Source organism: Polypterus senegalus, chromosome 1, assembly GCF_016835505.1.
Source record: "Polypterus senegalus isolate Bchr_013 chromosome 1, ASM1683550v1, whole genome shotgun sequence".
Lineage (NCBI taxonomy): Eukaryota > Metazoa > Chordata > Cladistia > Polypteriformes > Polypteridae > Polypterus > Polypterus senegalus.
In genome coordinates this window covers 222048631-222069317 of record NC_053154.1, presented here as the reverse complement: position 1 = coordinate 222069317, position 20687 = coordinate 222048631, and the positions used below count along the sequence as shown (strand labels likewise).

General features: G+C 40.7%; 1 protein-coding gene across 1 annotated transcript in view; it reads right to left on the bottom strand.

Moving 5' to 3' along the window:
• Nucleotides 1–20687, bottom strand: part of btbd16 (BTB (POZ) domain containing 16) — a 195675-nt gene that overhangs the window by 100315 nt on the left and 74673 nt on the right. Inside the window, exons 7-8 of the mRNA XM_039769245.1 lie at nucleotides 13148–13282; nucleotides 4272–4386 (exon numbers count right to left, since the gene is read on the bottom strand). Of these exons, the coding sequence (XP_039625179.1) occupies nucleotides 4272–4386; nucleotides 13148–13282 (250 nt within the window). The remainder of the gene's footprint in view (nucleotides 1–4271; nucleotides 4387–13147; nucleotides 13283–20687) is intronic.

Sequence of the window (20687 nt, the reverse complement as noted above, 5' to 3'; positions counted from 1 at the left end):
TGACAACACTAAACAAAACAATAAAAAAAATCAGAATTCAAAATAATAATTGCAAATTTACAAACACCCTAGTGTTAAGCAAATAAGTGTCAAGGAAATTAGATCATGACAATCATGGATCTGCCTAAATCTGAAGTCAGTGTGTCTATGAAGATTTTATTGGCAGTATGGAGTTGTTCACATCATTGATCTCATTTGTTTACAGCAAACCCTGTTATGCTTCTAATAAATATTGTGAGTGACACCCAGAAGCCTTACCTGGCCTGGAAGGACAAGGTGAGAGAACTTGCACAGGGTTTTGTCTCCTCCGAAATATTAGATAGCAGCTTCCCTGGGTTATGGCACTGACACAGATTCCTACATGGCACTTTGGGAATTTGAGTTAGTTGACTCCGTGGGTGCCACCAGAGAGTGCTGTGGGGACTGACGAGCCCTACTTTATCGGGCTCCCACCTTACCTGGAAGTAGTTCATAACCACATCTTTGGGACACCGGAAGTGCTTCCGGGTGTTACATAAAAGGAGCTGCCTGCCACAACTCCGTGAGGCAGAGTCGGTAGGTGGAAGAGGACGACAACGAAGCTTGCTGGAGGAGTGGAGTAGAGGTTGAGAGAGAAAGAGAGACGACAGAATTGCAGAGACTCTGTATAGTGGTTTCTGTGACTGAGATTTCGTTGTGGGAAACTCATCTTTTAAGAGTTTCACACAAAATACAAGCTTTGGTTTAATGAAAATACTCGAGCTCTTAAATTAGAGTGTCGAAAACTGGAGCGCAGATGGAGAACAACAAAGCTACATGTCTTTCAAATTGCATGGACAGAGAGTGTAAATAAATATAAAAAGGCCCTCTTTAAAGCTCACTCAGAATACTATTCTACATTAATAGATAGCAATAATAAAAATCCTAGGGTACTTTTTAGAGCAGTGGCTAAATTAACAAATGGGAATTCAGATCAACAGTGCAAAATACCAACAGATATTAGCAGTACAGACTTTATGAACTTCTTCAATGAGAAAATTAAAAATATAAGATCCCAGATCTCAGCATCACAGTACAAACCAAATACTAGCTTAGCAGACCCTGCCGCACATTGCATTCAGCACTTTAGTAATTTTAATCCTGTAACTCACCAGGAAGTCTTAACTTTAATTACTAAAATGAAGCCCACTACTTGTTCCCTAGATCCAGTGCCAACAAAACTAGTAAAAAGTGCAATGGATGTTCTTGCAGGCCTATTTTAACCATTATCAATAGTTCATTACTGCATGGCACCGTACCTGATGCACTAAAAGTGTCAGTCATTAAACCTTTACTTAAAAGTCAGACCTAGACCCACACATACTAAATAACTATAGGCCTATTTCAAATTTACCATTTCTCTCTAAAATACTAGAAAAAGTAGTCGCCAGTCAGCTTCAGTCACACCTTACGCGTTACAATTTATTTGAGAAATTCCAGTCTGGCTTTTGCACTGGTCATAGTACAGAAACGGCACTAACACGGGTTGTAAATGACATTCTGATATCCTCTGATGAAGGAAATTCCACTGTAATTATGTTGTTGGACTTAAGTGCAGCATTTGACACCATTGACCATTCTATTTTACTGCACAGGCTAGAAAGCGATGTTGGGCTTACAGGCCCGTGCTCGCTTGGTTCAGTTCTTATTTATCAAATCGATTCCAATATGTACAGAAATGTGCAGACAGTACTCCATCATTATACACAGAAGTTGAATATGGTGTCCCGCAGGGCTCAGTACTGGGACCTTTACTGTTTTCACTTTACATGCTTCCACTGGGATCTCTCATTAGGAAACATAATGTTAATTTTCACTCGTATGCAGATGACACCCAGTTATACCTTTCATTTAAATCAAATGAAGTTTCTCCGATGTTGTCTTTAATTAGTTGTGTTAGTGAATTAAAGGAATGGATGAATGAGAACTACTTGTCTTTAAATACAGATAAAACAGAGATGTTAATTGTTGGAGGGAATGACGCTGATCACAGCAATATTTTGTCGTCATTTAACTCAGTTGGAATCCCAATTAATTTTACTGAATCAGCCCGCAATCTAGGAGTTATCTTTGACTCTAGCATGTCATTTAAAGCATATTACAAAGTCGTCCAAAACATGTTTTTCCATCTTAAAAATATTAGGAAATTAAGGCGCTTTCTAAATAAACAGGATTGTGAGAAATTAATTCATGCATTTATCTCTAGTAGGATTGACTACTGCAATGCGGTGTTCACTGGCTGTTCAAACTGTTCTCTATACAGCCTCCAGTTAATCCAAAATGCTGCTGCAAGAATTATTACAAGAACAAGAAAATATGAACACATAACCCCAGTTCTTAAATCTTTACACTGGCTCCCAGTTAAGTTCAGGGCAGATTTCAAAATCCTCCTTTTAACATATAAAGCATTAAATGGCCAAGGTCCGCTTACTTGTCTGAACTTATCATGACTTACAAACCTGAGCACACATTAAGATCTCAAGATGCCGGTCTGCTTAGGATTCCAAGGATTAATAAAATAACAGTGGGAGGTCGAGCTTTTAGTTACAGGGCCCCTAAACTGTGGAATGGTCTTCCTGCTTCCATAAGAGATGCCCCTCGGTCTCAGCCTTTAAATCCCGGCTGAAGACTCACTACTTCAGTTTAGCATATCCTGACTAGAGCTGCTGATTAACTGTACAGACTGCATCTCTGTTGTTAGTCATTAGCACTATAACATAAGTAACATGATAATTATATTTGAATACTAACCCTCACCTATTCTGTTTCTTTTCTCGGTACCCAAATGTGGCCATTGGTGCCACGGCCCACCTGCCAAGTTGTTTGCCTGCCTATGGTAAAGTCATCCCTGATGGAGGATCACAGGAATCATGGGAAAGAGGGTCCTTTCATGAGACAACGTTTCAGCCGTGGCATGGCCAAATGGGGAGGCAGCTAGATGGATGAGGTCTCCAGGACTCTAAAAATATCCAAACCTAATTATGTCATATCATCTACTGTTAAACCGTAAGTCTAAAATTTTTATTATTATGCTGTCTTAAGGAATTGTTCTGTTGTGTATATTGTATTGTATTGACCCCCTACTTTTGACACCCACTGCACGCCCAACCTACCTGGAAAGGGGTCTCTCTTTGAACTGCCTTTCCGAGGTTTCTTCCATTTTCCTACAAGGTTTTATTGGGAGTTTTCCTTGTCTTCTCAGAGAGTCAAGGCTGGGGGCTGTCAAAAGGCAGGGCCTGTTAAAGCCCATTGCGGCACTTCCTGTGTGATTTTGGGCTATACAAAAATAAACTGTATTGTATTGTATTGTATTGTATTGTATTGTATTTTTTTTGTGAACTTGTGTCTGAGCCTCTGAGTTTGGGGAGCAGCAGCACCCCCTGGCGTCCACAAAGGATTGCCTTACCAGCAGTCATTATTAGAGCTTATAAAAACATTAATGTTCTAACTTTATCAGTCTGTCTTTTTTGTAACATACGGAACTCAAGAACACAATGAACCACAACTACTTATTTTCAGGAAATAATTATTACAGAATGTCATGTCAAGAAAGGCTTCACCTTTTTCTTATACACTGACATATCAAGTTAAATTACAACCATTTCCTTTATCTTGTTTCTTTTAGTTAAAAAGGGAGAATTAAATGGAACTGACTTACTTAGTAGTTATGTTAAACTGCTTTTTTAATTTAATAATAAAATATAAAGCTATATTATAAATTCTTGATTTGTGTTCAGCTGTATAATAGATTTTCCCCATTTCTTTTGGGTAAGTATTTTTTATGTATATACTGTAAATTTGTGGAAAACGTCATAACAGTGGCTATCTGTTCAAGTCCAGAAAATCTCATTAAATATGCTGCTCATCTCCTTGTTGCAGAAAATGGGTTTTTTAATTCTCTGTCATGATTATAGCTACTCTCACACCAAAAATAGAACCCCTTCCCACCTCCATGTTATAATGTTGACTATGCTTAACATGTTCAAAATTTCTGTAACTAATGAATATAGCCAATAATGCGCTCTCTACTTCAAGTACCTTTAGAGTTTCCTAAAATACTAAGATTTGAGCAGTGAATATAGCCATGTTTTCCCAATCCAAAAGTATATCACTAGTTCTCTTTAAATGCCCAAGGACATTTTTTGCTCCTCCGCTCAAGCATAACCACTGCTATAGTTTTTATATTTATAAATCAAATAAATAAGTGGTTTTGTTCTACCCACTCCATACAGTATGTCCCAGTTTGCACTTACTTCTGATAGAGCTGAGGAAAAACCAACACTTTCGCTGCTGCCAGGAGCCCCTCTGCCTCTTCTACTCCCACTACTGGATCTGATCTGTACAAATTCAGTAGAGCCGCTGCCAGAGCTGAAGAAATAAAAGTAAGTGAAACGTAAACAAAAAAATAAAACTTCATCCATGCTTCCATACACATTTGCACCCATCAATCCTTGAACGCATTTTCCAAATTCAAGACTGGATGGGCTGTGATATTAATCTGGGTTCAAGTTAAGTGCCTTTCAATTTCATGATTCTAGGAAACAAAGTCAGTAGGAGCAGCAGTCTGGTTAGATCTTTAATCATGTTGGGTTATAGCTGGTTGTTATTCCTTTTCAACTGAAGGAGATTTTATGGGCACATACGCACATGTTCAATATTACTAGGCTATTAACTAATGACATGTGTATGAAATGCATAAAATTTGAACGAGCCCCGGACACAGACAGACAGATAACGTTTTGTCACCCAGCACACACATATTTATTTACAATATTTACAGTTATTTTTGTGCACAACCCAGTGCCTCTGCACCAATCCCCAATGTTCAGGCCTCTCTCTCCAGTGCCTGCCTTCTTCGGGCCGCCTCCACTCTTTTCCAGCAAGACTTAGTCCACTCCTCGCCCAACTCCAGTCATCAAATAAAAGGAGGTGGCCCCTTTTATACAAGCCCGGATGGATTCCAGGTGCTTCCTGACACTCCTCCGCAGACACTCCTCTGTGTGGCGGATGTCCTGGCTGCGCACCCAGAAGCTTTCCGGGTGTCCCCAGTCTTCTTCCCCCCAGCACTTGCTGGTGTGGCAGAAGTGCTGAGGTCCAGGGCTCTTCAGGCACCGGGGCGCCCCCTGGCAGTGACCACAGGCCCCTACAGGGTTGAGCTTCCAAGCTCTGCACCCGTGGTCCCCAGTGCAACCAGGGCGGTCGCCCACTCGTGGTCTGGAGGAGGCGCAAACCCTCCTCCGGTCCTCCTGGGCGTCCTGGCTGGGTACCGCCCTCAGCCGTCTGCCACAGTACCCCACCACGAGCTAAGACCCCTAAGGGCCAGCGGCCCATCCCGCGAGGGCAGGTCTTCCTCGGCGTAAAGCCGACACGCTACAGTCCTGTAACACAGAAAACAGAACAATTGGCGGAGACGTTGCCCTGACGCCGCCACTCGGCGTCTCTCTCACCTTATGGCAAAATAATGACTTCATCAAAACAACCTTAAAAATACACATGAAAAATGAAATAAAGCATAGAGACAAATGGAAATTGAATAAACAAATTAATGATGTGTTTCTTAGAACTATGACCCTGCTAAACTGAAGGTTTTGGCAATTTCCCAACCAAGGGGGAATATTTAAGGATCCTTCAGGCCACCACCACAAAGAAACCATAAAAAGAAAAAGAAGAGAGAGTAGGGGTCAGTATGGATTTTAGAGCCATCATGAATAGTTATTATGATGAATTGAACATACAGAGTATCAGGATTAAGTTAAAGTGAAGTTATAAAAAGGCCATGTTAAAGTAATGTGTTTTCAGCAGTGTTTTAAAGTGCTCTACTGTATTAGCCTGGCGAATTCAATGGTTGTCAGATTTTCTTCTGACTTAAAATGCAACATAAACATGTGCCACATATTAACTTGTGTTTTTATTTCTTTGTGTACTATTAATTCTGTTTATGATACAGAAATATTTATACACTAGTGGGGATTCAAGTAAATGCCATTGCTGTCAATCATTTTGTTAACCAGGAGAAAATGGTTAATGTATACTTATATTTTTACATCAAAATAAAATGAGCCGTTGAATGGATTCTAGTGTTTATTGATTGAACTAAAAGCTAATGAATGTAGTGTTTTCAGCGCTCTTATATGGTGCTAATCGGTCTCCAGTGTGTTTGCTCATTTTTTTTCCCTGAGTGATAAATTATTCAAACATATCACCATTTCTTTGCAGTGCTACATCAGCAAGTGTTTTATTGCCGGGGTGTGTGCATTTGTATTTTCAAACAAGGAATGTCTTCAGGCTGGAAAGAATAGATGTTTTAGTTAAATGATAACTCTATATTCAGGTCTACAACCAACGTTTCTCCAGCCTGCATGTCTGTTCATGAGCAAAATTATAGCCCATAATTGTAAAGTAAAAAAGTAGCAATTCTGATGATATTCCATCACAGAAGGTAATGACTGGATGCTGTAAACTTCCTTATATGCTGCAGAATTCCCAGTTTACCTCCTTTCAGGACACTTTCTCCATTAATGAATTTTTACCTGCCTCCTGTCTATCCACAATGGCACTCGAAGGGGTTTTCTGTCACAGCATTAGCCAGCAATATTTTGCACTCTTGTTGTTGTTTTATTCATTCTGTTTGTACTGTTTCACAACTGAAGAAAAATAGCCTATACACACTATATGATCTCTATGACACTTTTGAGTAAAACACACACATGGATAAAAATCTGATTTATGAAATCTGGAAGATGCAGATTTGTACGCAATTTACCTTTATAAATCACAATTGCCTTGTTAATTTGAGTACATGAATGCACCTCGAACCCCCACCAGTTGCAACTGTGGCCTGCCGGGGCTGCACCAACTCCGCAAACCCAACGCAGACAGACACGAGGCACAAGTCCAGCACAACACAGGTGTTTATGTGGGAAACGCTTCCCGAATCATTTCCCACAACACCAATGCACACAACACAGTACAATAAAAGCACTCAGTACTTTCATTTCTTCTGCTCTACTTCTCTGCCTCTCCTTCTGCCTCCACTCCTCCTCCAGTAAGCTTTGTCTTCCACCTCCTGACTCTGGCTCATCCGGAAGCACTTTGGGGTGAGGCGGAAGCCCTACAAATTAGGCCTCTGTAGCCCCTGCAGCACCCCTTGATGGCACCCAAGGAACCTAACAGGGATGTGTCAAACTCCAACTCCCATGAAGCCTTATTAAATATTAATAATAAATTGCACTGCTGCAACCCATGGGGGCTGCCATGTAGCAATTCGGGGAGATAATGCTCTATGTCTGCTCTCTCCCCAAGTCTTTCCAGTCCATAGGTGTCCCAGCCAGGTAAGTGTCCTGGCCATCTGCTACATCACACTGAAACAATCACATGTGAACTATGCTAATATATGCAATCACCATGCTGCAGACCTTTTTTGGTTGGCAGAGCAGACTCCCACCTGACACATCTAGACACTGCAGCGTGCAATTGTGTAGTCCTGTGGACCTGTGGTGCGTTCAAAAATTGAACACACAACAAAAAGGGAAAAAAAGTAAAAAAACAGAAAAACTTTTACTGCACCAAAAACAAACAATCCAAGCAGACTCTCCTTCAACAAATTAAAAATAACCAGACAAAGAAACTATTGATTTCACCACCACCACTACCACTACTTGAACTGAAGATTCAGAAGACTAACATAAAAACACTTTACCCATCATCACATCCATAACTAAACAATCTTTTCATATTTGGAGGCCTAATCAATGTGCTCATATTCTCTTCTTTATTTTCCAGAACTGTTACCATGTTCTAATCATCCACAAATGAAATGCCAACCACCATTTATTCCACTCCTCACTGCAATTTGGAAGTCTGTTTGCAACACACACCAGTTCTCTTTAGTATGCTCATCAGGTCTCATGACGATCTGTGAGGAGCAAGAACAGAAGAAAAATATGCCCTCCTATACTTCACTCGGTGCCAATGAGTTCACTGGCACACCACACAAAAAACTCTTTAACTAAAGGTTTAGCAAAAAGGTTTGAGTACAGTAAAGGCAGGCAGAGGACAATAGCACAGGACAAGAAGTGCTGACAAGCAGGTGATTTAGCTCAAGGACGTCATATAGTCAGGGACAGCTTGGGGAGGGGGGCACCAGATACAGGTGAATAAAGAGGGGATAGGGAAAGGTAAAAGTTGCAGGAGATAGTGTAGGCCATTTATGAGATAAGTTTAGAAAAGGAATCCACTAAATCATCAGCTAAACAAATTAAAGGGAATTAAAATGTACTTTAGCACAGCATTGAATTCTGGGATGCAAATAGACCTACTAATGCAGAGTACTTTTGGAGAAATATGTAAATATATGGCAAATGTTATGTTTAAACTCAGAGAAGCTACACAGTCTGCGTACATCTGTAGGAAAAGGTGAATCGGAGGCTTTTTGGGGGCATATTTCTTATTTAACTTGTGCCTCATAATTAGCCAACTCAAGTTGGCAGAATAAGAAGACCAAGTGTACATCTCAATCACCCAGTTTTTTGACTAATGTTAATTACTAAAAATAGCCATTAAGGTACAAAAGAAAGCGCCTACTGGTTTGACACTGACATATATTCACCCTTGGAGAGAGAAGGGGGTGTGAGGCCTGCTTTTGAAGTGGAGGAATGACAGAAGTTTAGCATAAGAACACCATGCCAGCTATGAAAAGGAGAGTTACGAAGATGCACTGAAAATGGCTTGCTGTCTAAGGACTAAAGTACAGCACCAGCCACAACATAAAAATGCTAGCGGACCAAGCCAGTTTAGAACCACCAATTAACCAAAAACATTATATCTTTAAGGATGTGGGAGGAAAACTTAAATATCCAGAAGACATCACAGATACAATCAGCCACCATAACATTTGAACTTACAGTAGAAACAGAACCAACCACTGTGTCCACAACAATTCAAGCTGGCTTTACTACATTAAAATTGCTTCGGGTTTTCAAGTTTGTTTTGCTTTTTTTCCAAAATGATTTGTGGATTGTCCTTTTTAAAAACACAGTGCACAAGCTGCTAAACTTTGATTCTCAGAATAAATAATAAGTAAAAACCATGGCGTCAGATTTCTGTCATTTTATTTACAAATCTATCACTTTGCAACACTAGGAGTGAGAGCTTGTTTCACAACAAAACTTTGCCTCAGGCTTTCTGAGTTTGTTTCTGTCTTTTTGTCGTAGCAACTTTTATCTGTTAAAAAATTTGGGTTTTCTCATACTTCATTCTGGATAAATGCTATTACAACTGTTTATTTCTCAAAATCACACAAAGAATGTCCTCAGTGGGCCTCAACAGGCCCTGGTTTTTGACAAGCCTTGACTCTCTAAGAAAACAAACAAAAAAAATTTGGGCATGCAATTGGTGTCAACAAATGGGTTAAATACAACACAGAAAACAGAATACAACTAATTCTCTTCACAGAACTAGATGGCCAGTCTATCATCGCCACGTCAGAAATACAATACAACAGCACAAAATACTGTCACATATATGAATACAGATTTGTTAATCCATCCATCCATCTTCCAACCCGTTGAATCCGAACACAGGGGTCACACCCACACACACTAGGGACAATTTAGAATCGCCAATCCACCTAACCTGCATGTCTTTGGACTGTGGGAGGAAACTGGAGTACCCAGAGGAAAACCCACACAGACACGGGGAGAACATGCAAATTCCACACAGGGAGGACCTGGGAAGCGAAGTCGGGTCTCCTAACTGCGAGGCAACAGCACTACCACTGCGCTACCGTGCCACCCCAGATTTGTTAAGATACATCAAAAATAAAGTAGAAACTAACATAAATGAAAAACAATAATATCTGTCCATCAGCCAATTTTAGGATCACAACCCGATTGCAGAAAAGAAATCAGACAAGTCAGAGTCCTGGAGACCTCAGCCAACAAGCCTTCTCACCCCTAATGGCCATTCAACAGCTGAGTCAATGCTGGGCTGACCAGTCTAATGACAGGACCCTTTTATTTGATGACTGTTATCACTTGTGTGTGACTACTGCATCTTACAAGATCTGGAGTTCAGCAATGCTTTTTACTGTTGGATCACAGCCTGGCTTAAGTGACTTGCTCTGGCTGTCACAGTGGTGGCAACTGAGGCAGTAACCTTGAGGTTTAAAGGGCCTGAATCACTAGACTGTCTCTAATAAACACACTGCTGTTGGCAATCATTTTCCACCAAATTCACCATAGACCTGGAAGCATAGTGAATCATAGATGATTATTCCTCCAGAGGGGACAGAATTTAGTTAGGCAGTTGAGCATTACAGACCCTTGAGTCAATTGCATAGCATGCCAAAGTATTCCTGTAGGTGCTGATCCATCACATATTGATTCGGGCATAATGAGGTCTATTCCACATCTAGGTAGCAGTGGATCATTAACATCAACTAAAAGGTCACTAGAGACCCTGCTCTATATAAGTGGGTTAGGAAAATGGATGGATGAATGAAGAATAGCCATGGTGGTAGCTATTTCACAGAGTGAGTGCGTTCTTCTACACTTGAAGGTTCCATTGTTGAGATTTGGAGGATGGGATGTCAGTGTACCAATGTTTAGTTCATTCTGGTTTATTTCCAACATTCTAGAAGATCAGTTACACCGATTTTCACAGTTGTGCCTCTTTCAGCCATCTACCCATCTTATAACCTGCATACTCATTTAAAAGTCATGGGCGCTGGAGCCTATACTACTAGCAAATTCTTCCTTCCATTATATGCAATTGTTTCTATATGTTAGTTATGACCTGTGGAAGGAACAGTACAACTGCAATCTTCTTAGCCCTACAAAAAGAATAGTTTAGAGAGACCAGAACAAAGAAGGGCTCAGAGTGGAATAGTCAAAAAACACAACATGAGGTCAAATGTGTCAGGGCATCACAATAAAGATGCTTGGTCAAAAATTGTAGTTGAGGAATCATTAGCAAAATCAAAAAACAAAAACAGCAAAGCTCAAAGTGACATGGATTAAGTAAGAATATCTGGATGCCGCTTCCCTAAGTTTTTATACTGACGCCAGCAATGTCGCTGCAGTTAAGGACTATGCATAGTCAAGCCCTAAGTCACAACAGGGATCATGCATTAAAACCAGAAAGTTAAACAAAACTCAAGGACAAAAATATCAACGCGAAAGTCAAAATCTTAAGTTCAAAAAGCAAAGCAAAAGAACACTAGCGATCGCATTTTATCTACAGTCCTGAGTGCCCACTAACACAGGCTGCTGCCTTAACATGTTGACTGACACAGTGAAAATAAATAAACTTTGCTCCTGATGTCAATGTAAAATCGGGCTGTTCTTTTAATATGCTGATGAAATGAATAATTTTGTAATTGGAAAAAAAAACTCACAATCAAAATATATTTTCTCTTAAAAAAATGTAATTGATTCACCTCATAGTTGGTCTATGGAAGAGAAAATTGTGAGATAACTTGGCTGCATCTGATGGGGATGCAATCAGATATCGCAGTTTCCACTTGAACTTTGTGGAAGTAAGATGCTAATCGTTGAGAGATATTCAGATGGTTGTGGTTCTACATATGTAAATTATTTTTGTGAAAAATAAATATTACCCAAAATATGGCTAATAAGAAAAAACAAACTGAAAGAGAAATTTTCTGTTCTGTGGTGCCACACTGATTATTCATTCCTGTTTCAGATGCCCACTATCCTCAATTTGTGTTACCCACGAATATGCTTACATTCAGCAGTGAAGACTGGTTACAAGATAACTCATTAGAATAATAGAACACTCTAGAACAAAGTTCACCAGTCCTATCCACTTATTTCTTCCAAAAAAAACATCAAGTCGAGTTTTGAAAGTACCTAACGTATTACTGTCTACCACACTACTTGGTAGCTTATTCCCAGTGTCTATCGTTCTTTGTGTAAAGAAAAACTTCCTACCGTTTGTGTGAAATTTAATGCTTAACAAGTTTCCAACTGTGTCCCCGTGCTCTTGATGAACTCATTTTAAAATAACAGTCCACTGTACTAATTCCCTTCATAATTTTAAACACTTCAATCATGTCACCTCTTAATCTTCTTTTGTTTAAACTGTAAAGGCTCAGCTCTTTTAATCTTTTTTCATAATTCATCCCCTGTAGCCCTGGAATCGGCCTAGTCGCTCTTCTCTGGACCTTTTCTAGTTAACTCTTAGGTGGCATCTATCCATACTTTACTATGAATTAACTCGTATTTAACAGTCAACATGTTCCAATGATGTCACGTGGCGCTACTTCCGGGGAGCTTGTCTCTGACAACGGGACAACTACATTCTAGCAGCAGGAAACAGAATTGAATTGCAGTAGAACAAAAACATAAATCATTAAATTATAGGCCTCAGAAGAAAATTAAACTATCATAACAAAATGAAAGTAAAACGTAATAGATTAGGAAGCAAGAAAAGAATTGTAAAAGATTAAGAACAAATTTTGCAGACAAAATAAAAAACAACAAAAATACTGAAATTACATAAGAGCAATGCATCACAGATCACGTAACAAAAGTTAACAATAGACAAATTAAAATAATGCCACAGTAAGTAAAAATTGTATTATTTTAAAATGTAAATGTTAAAGAAGGGCGGCACGGTGGCGCAGTGGTAGCGCTGCTGCCTCGCAGTTAGGAGACCTGGGTTCGCTTCCCGGGTCCTCCCTGCGTGGAGTTTGCATGTTCTCCCCGTGTCTGCGTGGGTTTCCTCCGGGCGCTCCGGTTTCCTCCCACAATCCAAAGACATGCAGGTTAGGTGGATTGGCGATTCTAAATTGGCCCTAGTGTGTGCTTGGTGTGTGGGTGTGTTTGTGTGTGTCCTGCGGTGGGTTGGCACCCTGCCCAGGATTGGTTCCTGCCTTGTGCCCTGTGTTGGCTGGGATTGGCTCCAGCAGACCCCCGTGACCCTGTATTCGGATTCAGCGGGTTAGAAAATGGATGGATGGATGGATGTTAAAGAAGTGGCAAAAATGCCCCTTATCATCACAGCAATATTTATTTGCATGATTTGCCTTTTAATGCTTCTTTTCCCAACATGTGTCATGTCAATTCAACTTTCCGGGACAGTGCTTTAAAATAAATGAAGAATTTACCATTTTTGGAGACACCTGGATCTTTCACTTGGAACTTTATCATAATGGGCTTCCTTGGTGACTGTTGCTCCTGTTGATTCCCAGCACCACTGGGCAGCATACAGGTTGTGAGCTGAAGCATTTGATCACTGCTTTCTGGGGGAAACAAATAAAAATGAGATATTGAGGGTGCTGAAAATGATTTTCATTTATTTTTTTTCCCACAATGTAATTTTGCATCAGAATGGTCACCATTTTTTATCACAATGCCACAGCGTTGCCAAAAGCCATGCCACATGACAACAACAATATAAAGGTTTTTAAACTAGAGAAATATGAAAGATAACTGTCCAAGATTCTGGACATTTGAGCCTTTCTGTGACGGTGTAGGTCGGCTCAACGCTATCCGCCAATAACATTTTGGAGGGATAAGCTGTCCACATGAAAACACTTATGTATTGCAAGGGGTAGGTGCAAAAGTGCTTTTATTAAAATAATCCTCAGATCAGAACAGTGTTCAAATCAGCGCAGTGCAATGTTCAACAAATAAATTATCTCTCTCTCTCTATATATATATATATATATATATATATATATAGTCAATGTATTTATGTGTGTATGTATGTATGAATGTATGTATGTTCAAGCATCACTTCCGAACGGCTGGAGCAAATTTCTTGAAACTTGGTAAACATGTTTCTCATTGGTTGACTAAAAATACTGTAGGGTGAAATCAGCCCTAACCCACTACCTTCTGGGTAAGGTGGGGAATGATCCTGCAGTCTTGTATGCATGATATCATCTAGTTGACACTCGGAATGACCACCAGAGGGCGAACTGGAGGTGACTGCCAGCATCCTTTATTTTTGAGCAGCACTGTGCCCCTGTTGCTTTTGAAGTTAAATACAGTTGGCCGGTTCCAAGCATCAACTGGATGATAACATACATACAAGACCGCAAGACAAACACATTAGTAAGTCTTCATTGTTTGTTCCTTTCTTTTTATTTTTAAAGTTGTGTTTTTTTGATAATATTTTTCTCAAACAATTAAAAAAAGACAAACACTTTATTTTCCTTCCGGCAATGCTGGGTATTTCAGCTAGTCCATAAAATAAGCGATGGTGGAGGTTAAAACCAATCCAATAAATAATAAGTTAAAACAAACAGTGCAGGAAGTTATCCTTAAAAACATGAGCCTCGGCACCATCCCTTATAACACCCGTCTCCTCAGCTTATCCTGACAGGACCTTGCAGGTGATGAGACGACTATCCTTCTTCAAATCCGGGTCCCAGCCACTCCATGGCTATAACAGGGTGCCCCAATCCAGACCCAAGGCTCAAGTCCCCAAAGGCCATGGCACTCACAATTGGGCTCCCAGTCCAAACCTTGCCAAGTCCTGCAGCCTTCCTGGAGTTATGTGGTGAGCTGCCTGCATCACCTGGTCACTCCAGCTCCCTGAGTCACTCATTTGCAGCGTTCATCCACAACAGCCCCTGAGCAGTGGCCAGCCACTCCGTTGAGGGGCTCTCCTCACTGCTGCCTGCCACTTCTTTATTCGCTCTCTCTCTTGTCTTCCTGCCCATTTCTCTTTACTCTTTACTCTCCTTTTATATACTGGGAAGCAATTGCAAGTGCGATCGCCTGACTGGTGCTGATAATGAGACAATCAGATTGCCCACATGTGCCAGCAGGGCAACAAATAGATGGCTGACCACCACACACCAACCTGGAGAAAAGCCATCTTCCCGGCAGATCGCTCGCACCTGCTGCACTCCCCAACACAAGTGTGTCCATCACTTATTTATTCAAAAACGGGCCCCTGCTGCTTAAGCCGTGGACCTGCCCTTCCACACTCTCACACTTCAAAACCTACACAAACTCTGATTTAGAGCAGACAAGTACTTTTTCTTTTCATTTTTTGGATTTAGTTTTTGAAAGCATTAATTTGGTTCAGTATTTTCTCATCTTTTTTGAACATGAAAATGTTATGTGTCAGCCTGTCCCAGGTGTCTAAAAGAAAACGCTTCAGATTCTCCTGAAGCTTCGGCATTGCATCTTTGCTTTGATGCCTGTTTTAGAATCTTATCTCTGCTGATTTTTGGATTTCTTGAATTTCGAACCCTGCTCTTGTTGGAAGACACTGCTTTGATTAGTAATTATTAGATTTGCTTGTGTGGTGCCGACCCGGGCACAGACAGGCGGACATGTTGTTTCTCAACCACCACACGTTTATTTACAATATTTACAAATATTAAATTGGTCACACAGACCCAGTTCAGTGCACAAAACACCCCAACACGCTCAGTCCTGGCCACAAATGCCTTCTTCGGGCCGCCTCCACACCTCCTCTGTGCTTCATCCTGCCTCCTCCCGACTCCAGCGCTGAATGAATGGAGACGGCCCCTTTTATACAGTCCCTCCTCTGGCCACGCCCCAGTGTGGCAGAAGTGCCTGCTGTCCTCCCGGCAGCTCTCCGGGTGCCATCCTAAATCTTCCCCCCAGCACTTCCTGGTGTGGCGGAAGTGCTGGGGTAACAGGTCCCCAAGGCATTGCGGCGCCTCCTGGCGGTGACCACGGGCTCCTACAGGGTGGAGCTTCCATGCCCTGTACTCGTGGCCCCCAGAGCAACCAGGAAGGTGGCCCCCACGTGATCCAGGGTGGGCTCTGACCCTCTTCCGGTCCCTCACGGCGTCCCGGCCGGGTCGTTGCCCCTGGCATCCCTGACACTTGCTTATAGGTTTTGCCAACAAAAAAACTATTTTTGCTATTTTTCTTATTCTGCTTTTGCTTTACACTCCTTTTTAAGAATATGTAACAAGTATCTAAATACAAAGGAACTTTAGTTTGTCTTGAACCATGAGTTTAATAATTTTTTCTTTATCATTTTGTGACATTTTGAGACATTTGCTGTTTAAAAGCCATGGACCCAGTTTTGGGTCTGTGCAGGCCAGAAGTCTGCTAGTTGAGTTGGGGGGCTAGGCTATCCTTGAGTGGTGAAGCCTGGGAACTCATGTATAAAACCTTGCTTAGATTCCTTACTAAAATTTTGCTTACGATAGAAAGGCAAAAGTTGATTTATAAAACTATATGTACAGCACAAGCCAATTCAAGTTCCTTTATAAATTTCAAATCAATTTAAAACTGTAGTATGCACGCGAACAAATGCTTTTAACTATTCCCTTCCACCAGTTAACAAACGCCTTTTTTGAATAATCATGATCTAATAACTATTGTGACAGAATTAGGGTTTTCTCGCACCCTTGTACCCTCGGACCACACGTCAGACACCAGATAAAAGTCCAAATAATTATTTATTATAATAATTATGTGCACAAAGCACGCTCCTCTCCACAATACTCAGTAACAATAATCAATAAACCAATCCTCCACTCCCAGACGCTTAGCCACCCTGCCTCCCAACTCAGCTCGTCTGTCTGGGAGCTCCCACAGTCCATTTATATCCCCCGACCTGGAAGTGTTCCCAATCCAACAGTCCACAAGTCCTTATTCCTTCTGGGTCAGGGTAAACAATGCTTTTTCTCACCCCGGAAGCCCGTCGCTCTTCCTATGCCGAACTTCCGGGTCATAGGGCACGGAGAACTCTTCGGTCCTCCCTGCAGCTCCCTCTCGTGGCCCCCATGGCATCCAGCAGGGCGGTGCATAAAAACTCCATTGTCCATGATGCCCTGCTGGTCTTCTGGGGACCTCCATGCTGCAAGGAGGGCTCCACCTGGCGGCTTGGGGGTATTGGCCGGGATAAACAGCCGGCCATCCTCCACACTATATAAATTTGACCCTGAGTGACCATCAACCATGGGAAAATACAGAAGAGAAAGCTTCAGTGAGTGTGAACTTGAGGTTTTACTGACATTTGGCGGAGTTTAAGGAGTGGTCGGTGGGGCCTGGTCCCCCTGCAGACACCCGAAAATGAGACCAAGGCTTTTAAACGGTAAAAGTCATAAAATGGTGGAGAGGAAAATCATTAAATCTCTAGTTCAGGACAAACTAAACAAGTTTCTTTATATTTAAAAAATTATTACAGGCAAAGGCAGGAGAAGAAATGGAATAAAAATAGTTTTCACTAACAAAACCTAAAAGCAGACTAATCTAAATAAAGGGTAATTCTATCTTAAATATTTAAGTGCACAGATAATATAAATATATTATTCAATGAATTAAGCACATAGTGACACAGTTGTAACGCTGCTGTCTCATAGTAAGGAGTCTGGAGGTCGTGCCTCAGATGCTCCCTGTGTGGAGTTTGCACGTGGGTGCCTGTAGGTTTGCTCTCATTCATAAGCCGACTGTCTAGAACTGTCCTCTTGGATCCATGCATGAAAAAGATCAACAGACTAAAATCATGCAATGCCTCCTGGGTCTGGAGCCTCTATTACTAGGATTGCCAACTTCATTGTGGAGAAATAAGGGACAATCACCATCTTCCATCGGGGCATGATGCTATAATACATACTGCTTTATTAAAAGACAGTACATGGGTATTGGTCCCCCTTGGGGTTTTCCCATGAGTCAAAAGTGATATATGAAAATACAGAACAAATCGCATTTCATATCAGTTCAATTTCCAATTACGAGACAATTATGTATTTTATAGGGTGGTTGCCAACTCTGTACATTTCAAACACTATCATGCAGAAATCATATGATGTATTTTCTGATAGTTTTTTTTTTTAATAACTCGGTTTAGAAAATGATGGATGGATGCTTGACCTACTTCAGAATGGGACTGACATCATTACACCTGGAATCGCTAAAATGTCAACCCCAAAAGAACTCTTTGTAGGACTTATAGATAGTTCGAACTTTCTTTACCTTTTTCCCAATTTCCATGCCAAGTTCATATTTTATAAATTCCAGCTTTTGAGTAAGATATGGTTTCCACATGTTTCTGAGAGTAAGCAAGTTTTAGACATGAGGCGCTTAATCTTTTGGTCAAGACCTTTGTGGTTGGCAGATGGCTTTTTGAGGCCTGCACCAATTTGTTTTTGTCTGGTAGAATTATATGAGAATTTTCCTTGACTTTTCCAACTCCCTGTACAGTATATTTAAAATAATTTTCTATCTGCATGACGTTTGTACCCTTCAGAACACAATCCATTTAATGGGCGCCAAACCAAAGTATTTATAAGTATTCAGGTGCTGTGTTATAACTGAATTACAGCATCTGAGAGCAATCAGCTAATCAGGGGTCTCATTACAAGACTTAATCAGATTAACAAATAAGAAACAATACACTGGACTAATGCAAAGCACTAAAGGAAAACGATTAACCAAAGTTAACTGAAATGAGAAATTACAAAGTTGGCAGGAGAAACAAAATACAAAGAAAAAAAAAGACAAAATTCACAACCAAATGTAACACTTTTAAAAATAGAGAAAGGTTTAAACTCTTGACTTTATAAATACGCACTTTGTGAGAGGAGTACACGATTCAACACAACTTTATATAGCAAATAATAATAACATAAATAATAATAATAATAAATAGAAACTTAAAGCTGCAATTAAGTGTGTGTTCCCAGCCAGCAGCCACCTAAAACAACAGCTGCAAGTGTTTTATAGAAGCACTAATGCCTTTACTTACCCATGTTTGCTTTTAAATATATTAGGATAAATATAATAAATCTTTGCAAAGGGCCATGAATATATAAATTAGGTAAACAGAGAAATACAGCCCACTATTAAATCACACAGTAGTTAATTTATGATGCTACAGTACCTTACAAAGACTTATCTTCATGCCGTTTCCTGTTTTATATTTTTACTACAATAAATCAGATCAAGATAACACAGGAATGTTTTCCTCATAGCCAAGGTTGAAGGCAACTCGGAAGCCACCTTATCTTGACATGTGGATTCATGTAGTACCAGAAAATTACACAATACATTTAAAACACAAACCTCTACTTGCACTTCATTTTATGCCTCTGTTGTCGTTGCTTGCCTGCATCAAAAGATCAACCTTTGGTGAGACTCATGAGACAGAAAGCACTGAACAGCCTGCTGAATTTCCATTTGCAAATGCTGAGGCTAGGCCAGAACCCAAGTGATCTGGTCAAGCTAATCTGCACCATCATAGTCCATTAAGGGGTCAGTAGTTAGTGCTACTGCCATAAGAAACAAGCATCCAGGGTTCAGATCTTGCACCTCATCACTGCCTGTGTAGAATTTGCTGGTTCTTTGTGTATGTATGGGCTTTTCTCCAGCTTGTTGCCCATACATCACATCTTAAGTTAACTGGTATTTCAAGCATGGCTCTGTGTGATTGAGTGTGGGTGTGTGTTCTGTGATAAACTGGGACCCAGGTCCAGAGTGGGCAACTGTCTTGCACCTGATGCTACAAGGATAGGCTCTGACCAGCACACCCCTAATATAGACTTCAGAGTATAATGAACATTTTTCACACTGCAGGGCTGAAACATCACAAATTAAAAAAAAGTTAACACTATGGACAGATTAGTGACAAATGACACAGTGGACAGATTGGTGACAACCATTTTTTATCCCAAATGAATGTGATGTTCCCCTTTAGGGAGACTCTGAAGACACCTTGTGGTAAGCAACAAATCCTTATCATGTCATTGTTGTGTATGTTTTAAAAGGTAATGTATTCATGTTTTTTGCTATATTTACACACATATTTAACCTCAATATTTAAAACAATTTAAATATTTTATGTTGAACTACACTATACAAGCTTCACAAGAAGACTCATTTGAATCGTAAAAATACAAAGACAAACTAGAAAATCAGATTTCAGCTTCAGGTCTCACACAAGATCTTTCATTAGCCAAAAAATGTGTCTGCTTCCAGTGGAAAAGAGAGGGAAGAAAAAGCAAATAAAGAATTCTGTCATGATCAATATATAGAATATGATGATGAAAAATAGGTGTTGCTGCTGCCATCTGTTTGTCACAAAGGTTAAAGTTTTTTTTGGAATTCTTTAATCCAGCCTGTTGACCTTTTCTGCAGACTTAACCACCTGGATGCAGCTTGAAAGAGGAATAGAAGCATTACACACATCCAAATCTGATCCTCGGAGAGTCACGGTCAGGGCAGGTGATGGAATGGTCCTTACAGATGACGCCACATTTGTGACCTATTGGGCTGGCTACTTTGAGCAGCTGTTTAAATCTGATCTTCTGGCTAGGACGTTGGACATCTCTGTGTCCACGGTTCTTAAGGCTGATCCTCCAACCACCCAATTTTACTGATATTGCACAGGTGGTGAACCTGCTGAGGATAGGGAAGGCTGCCGGGATCTGTGCTATCCGGGATGAACTTCTCCAGGCTGGTGGTAAGGCTGTCTTCCTAGCATTGAAAGCAATCTTTGCTTCCATTTGGGAGATGGGCGTCATTCCAACTGACTGGAAAATGGGACTTACCATTCCTATCTGGAAAGGGAAGGGGGATCACCTGGCGCCTCATGTATAACGCCGTGCGTAGAATTCGCACTATGACATGACGTAAGCACAAAAGCCAAAATGTGCTTATGCACAGAAAATTACAGATGCGGGAATCTGTGTGTACTCCAACTTCTGC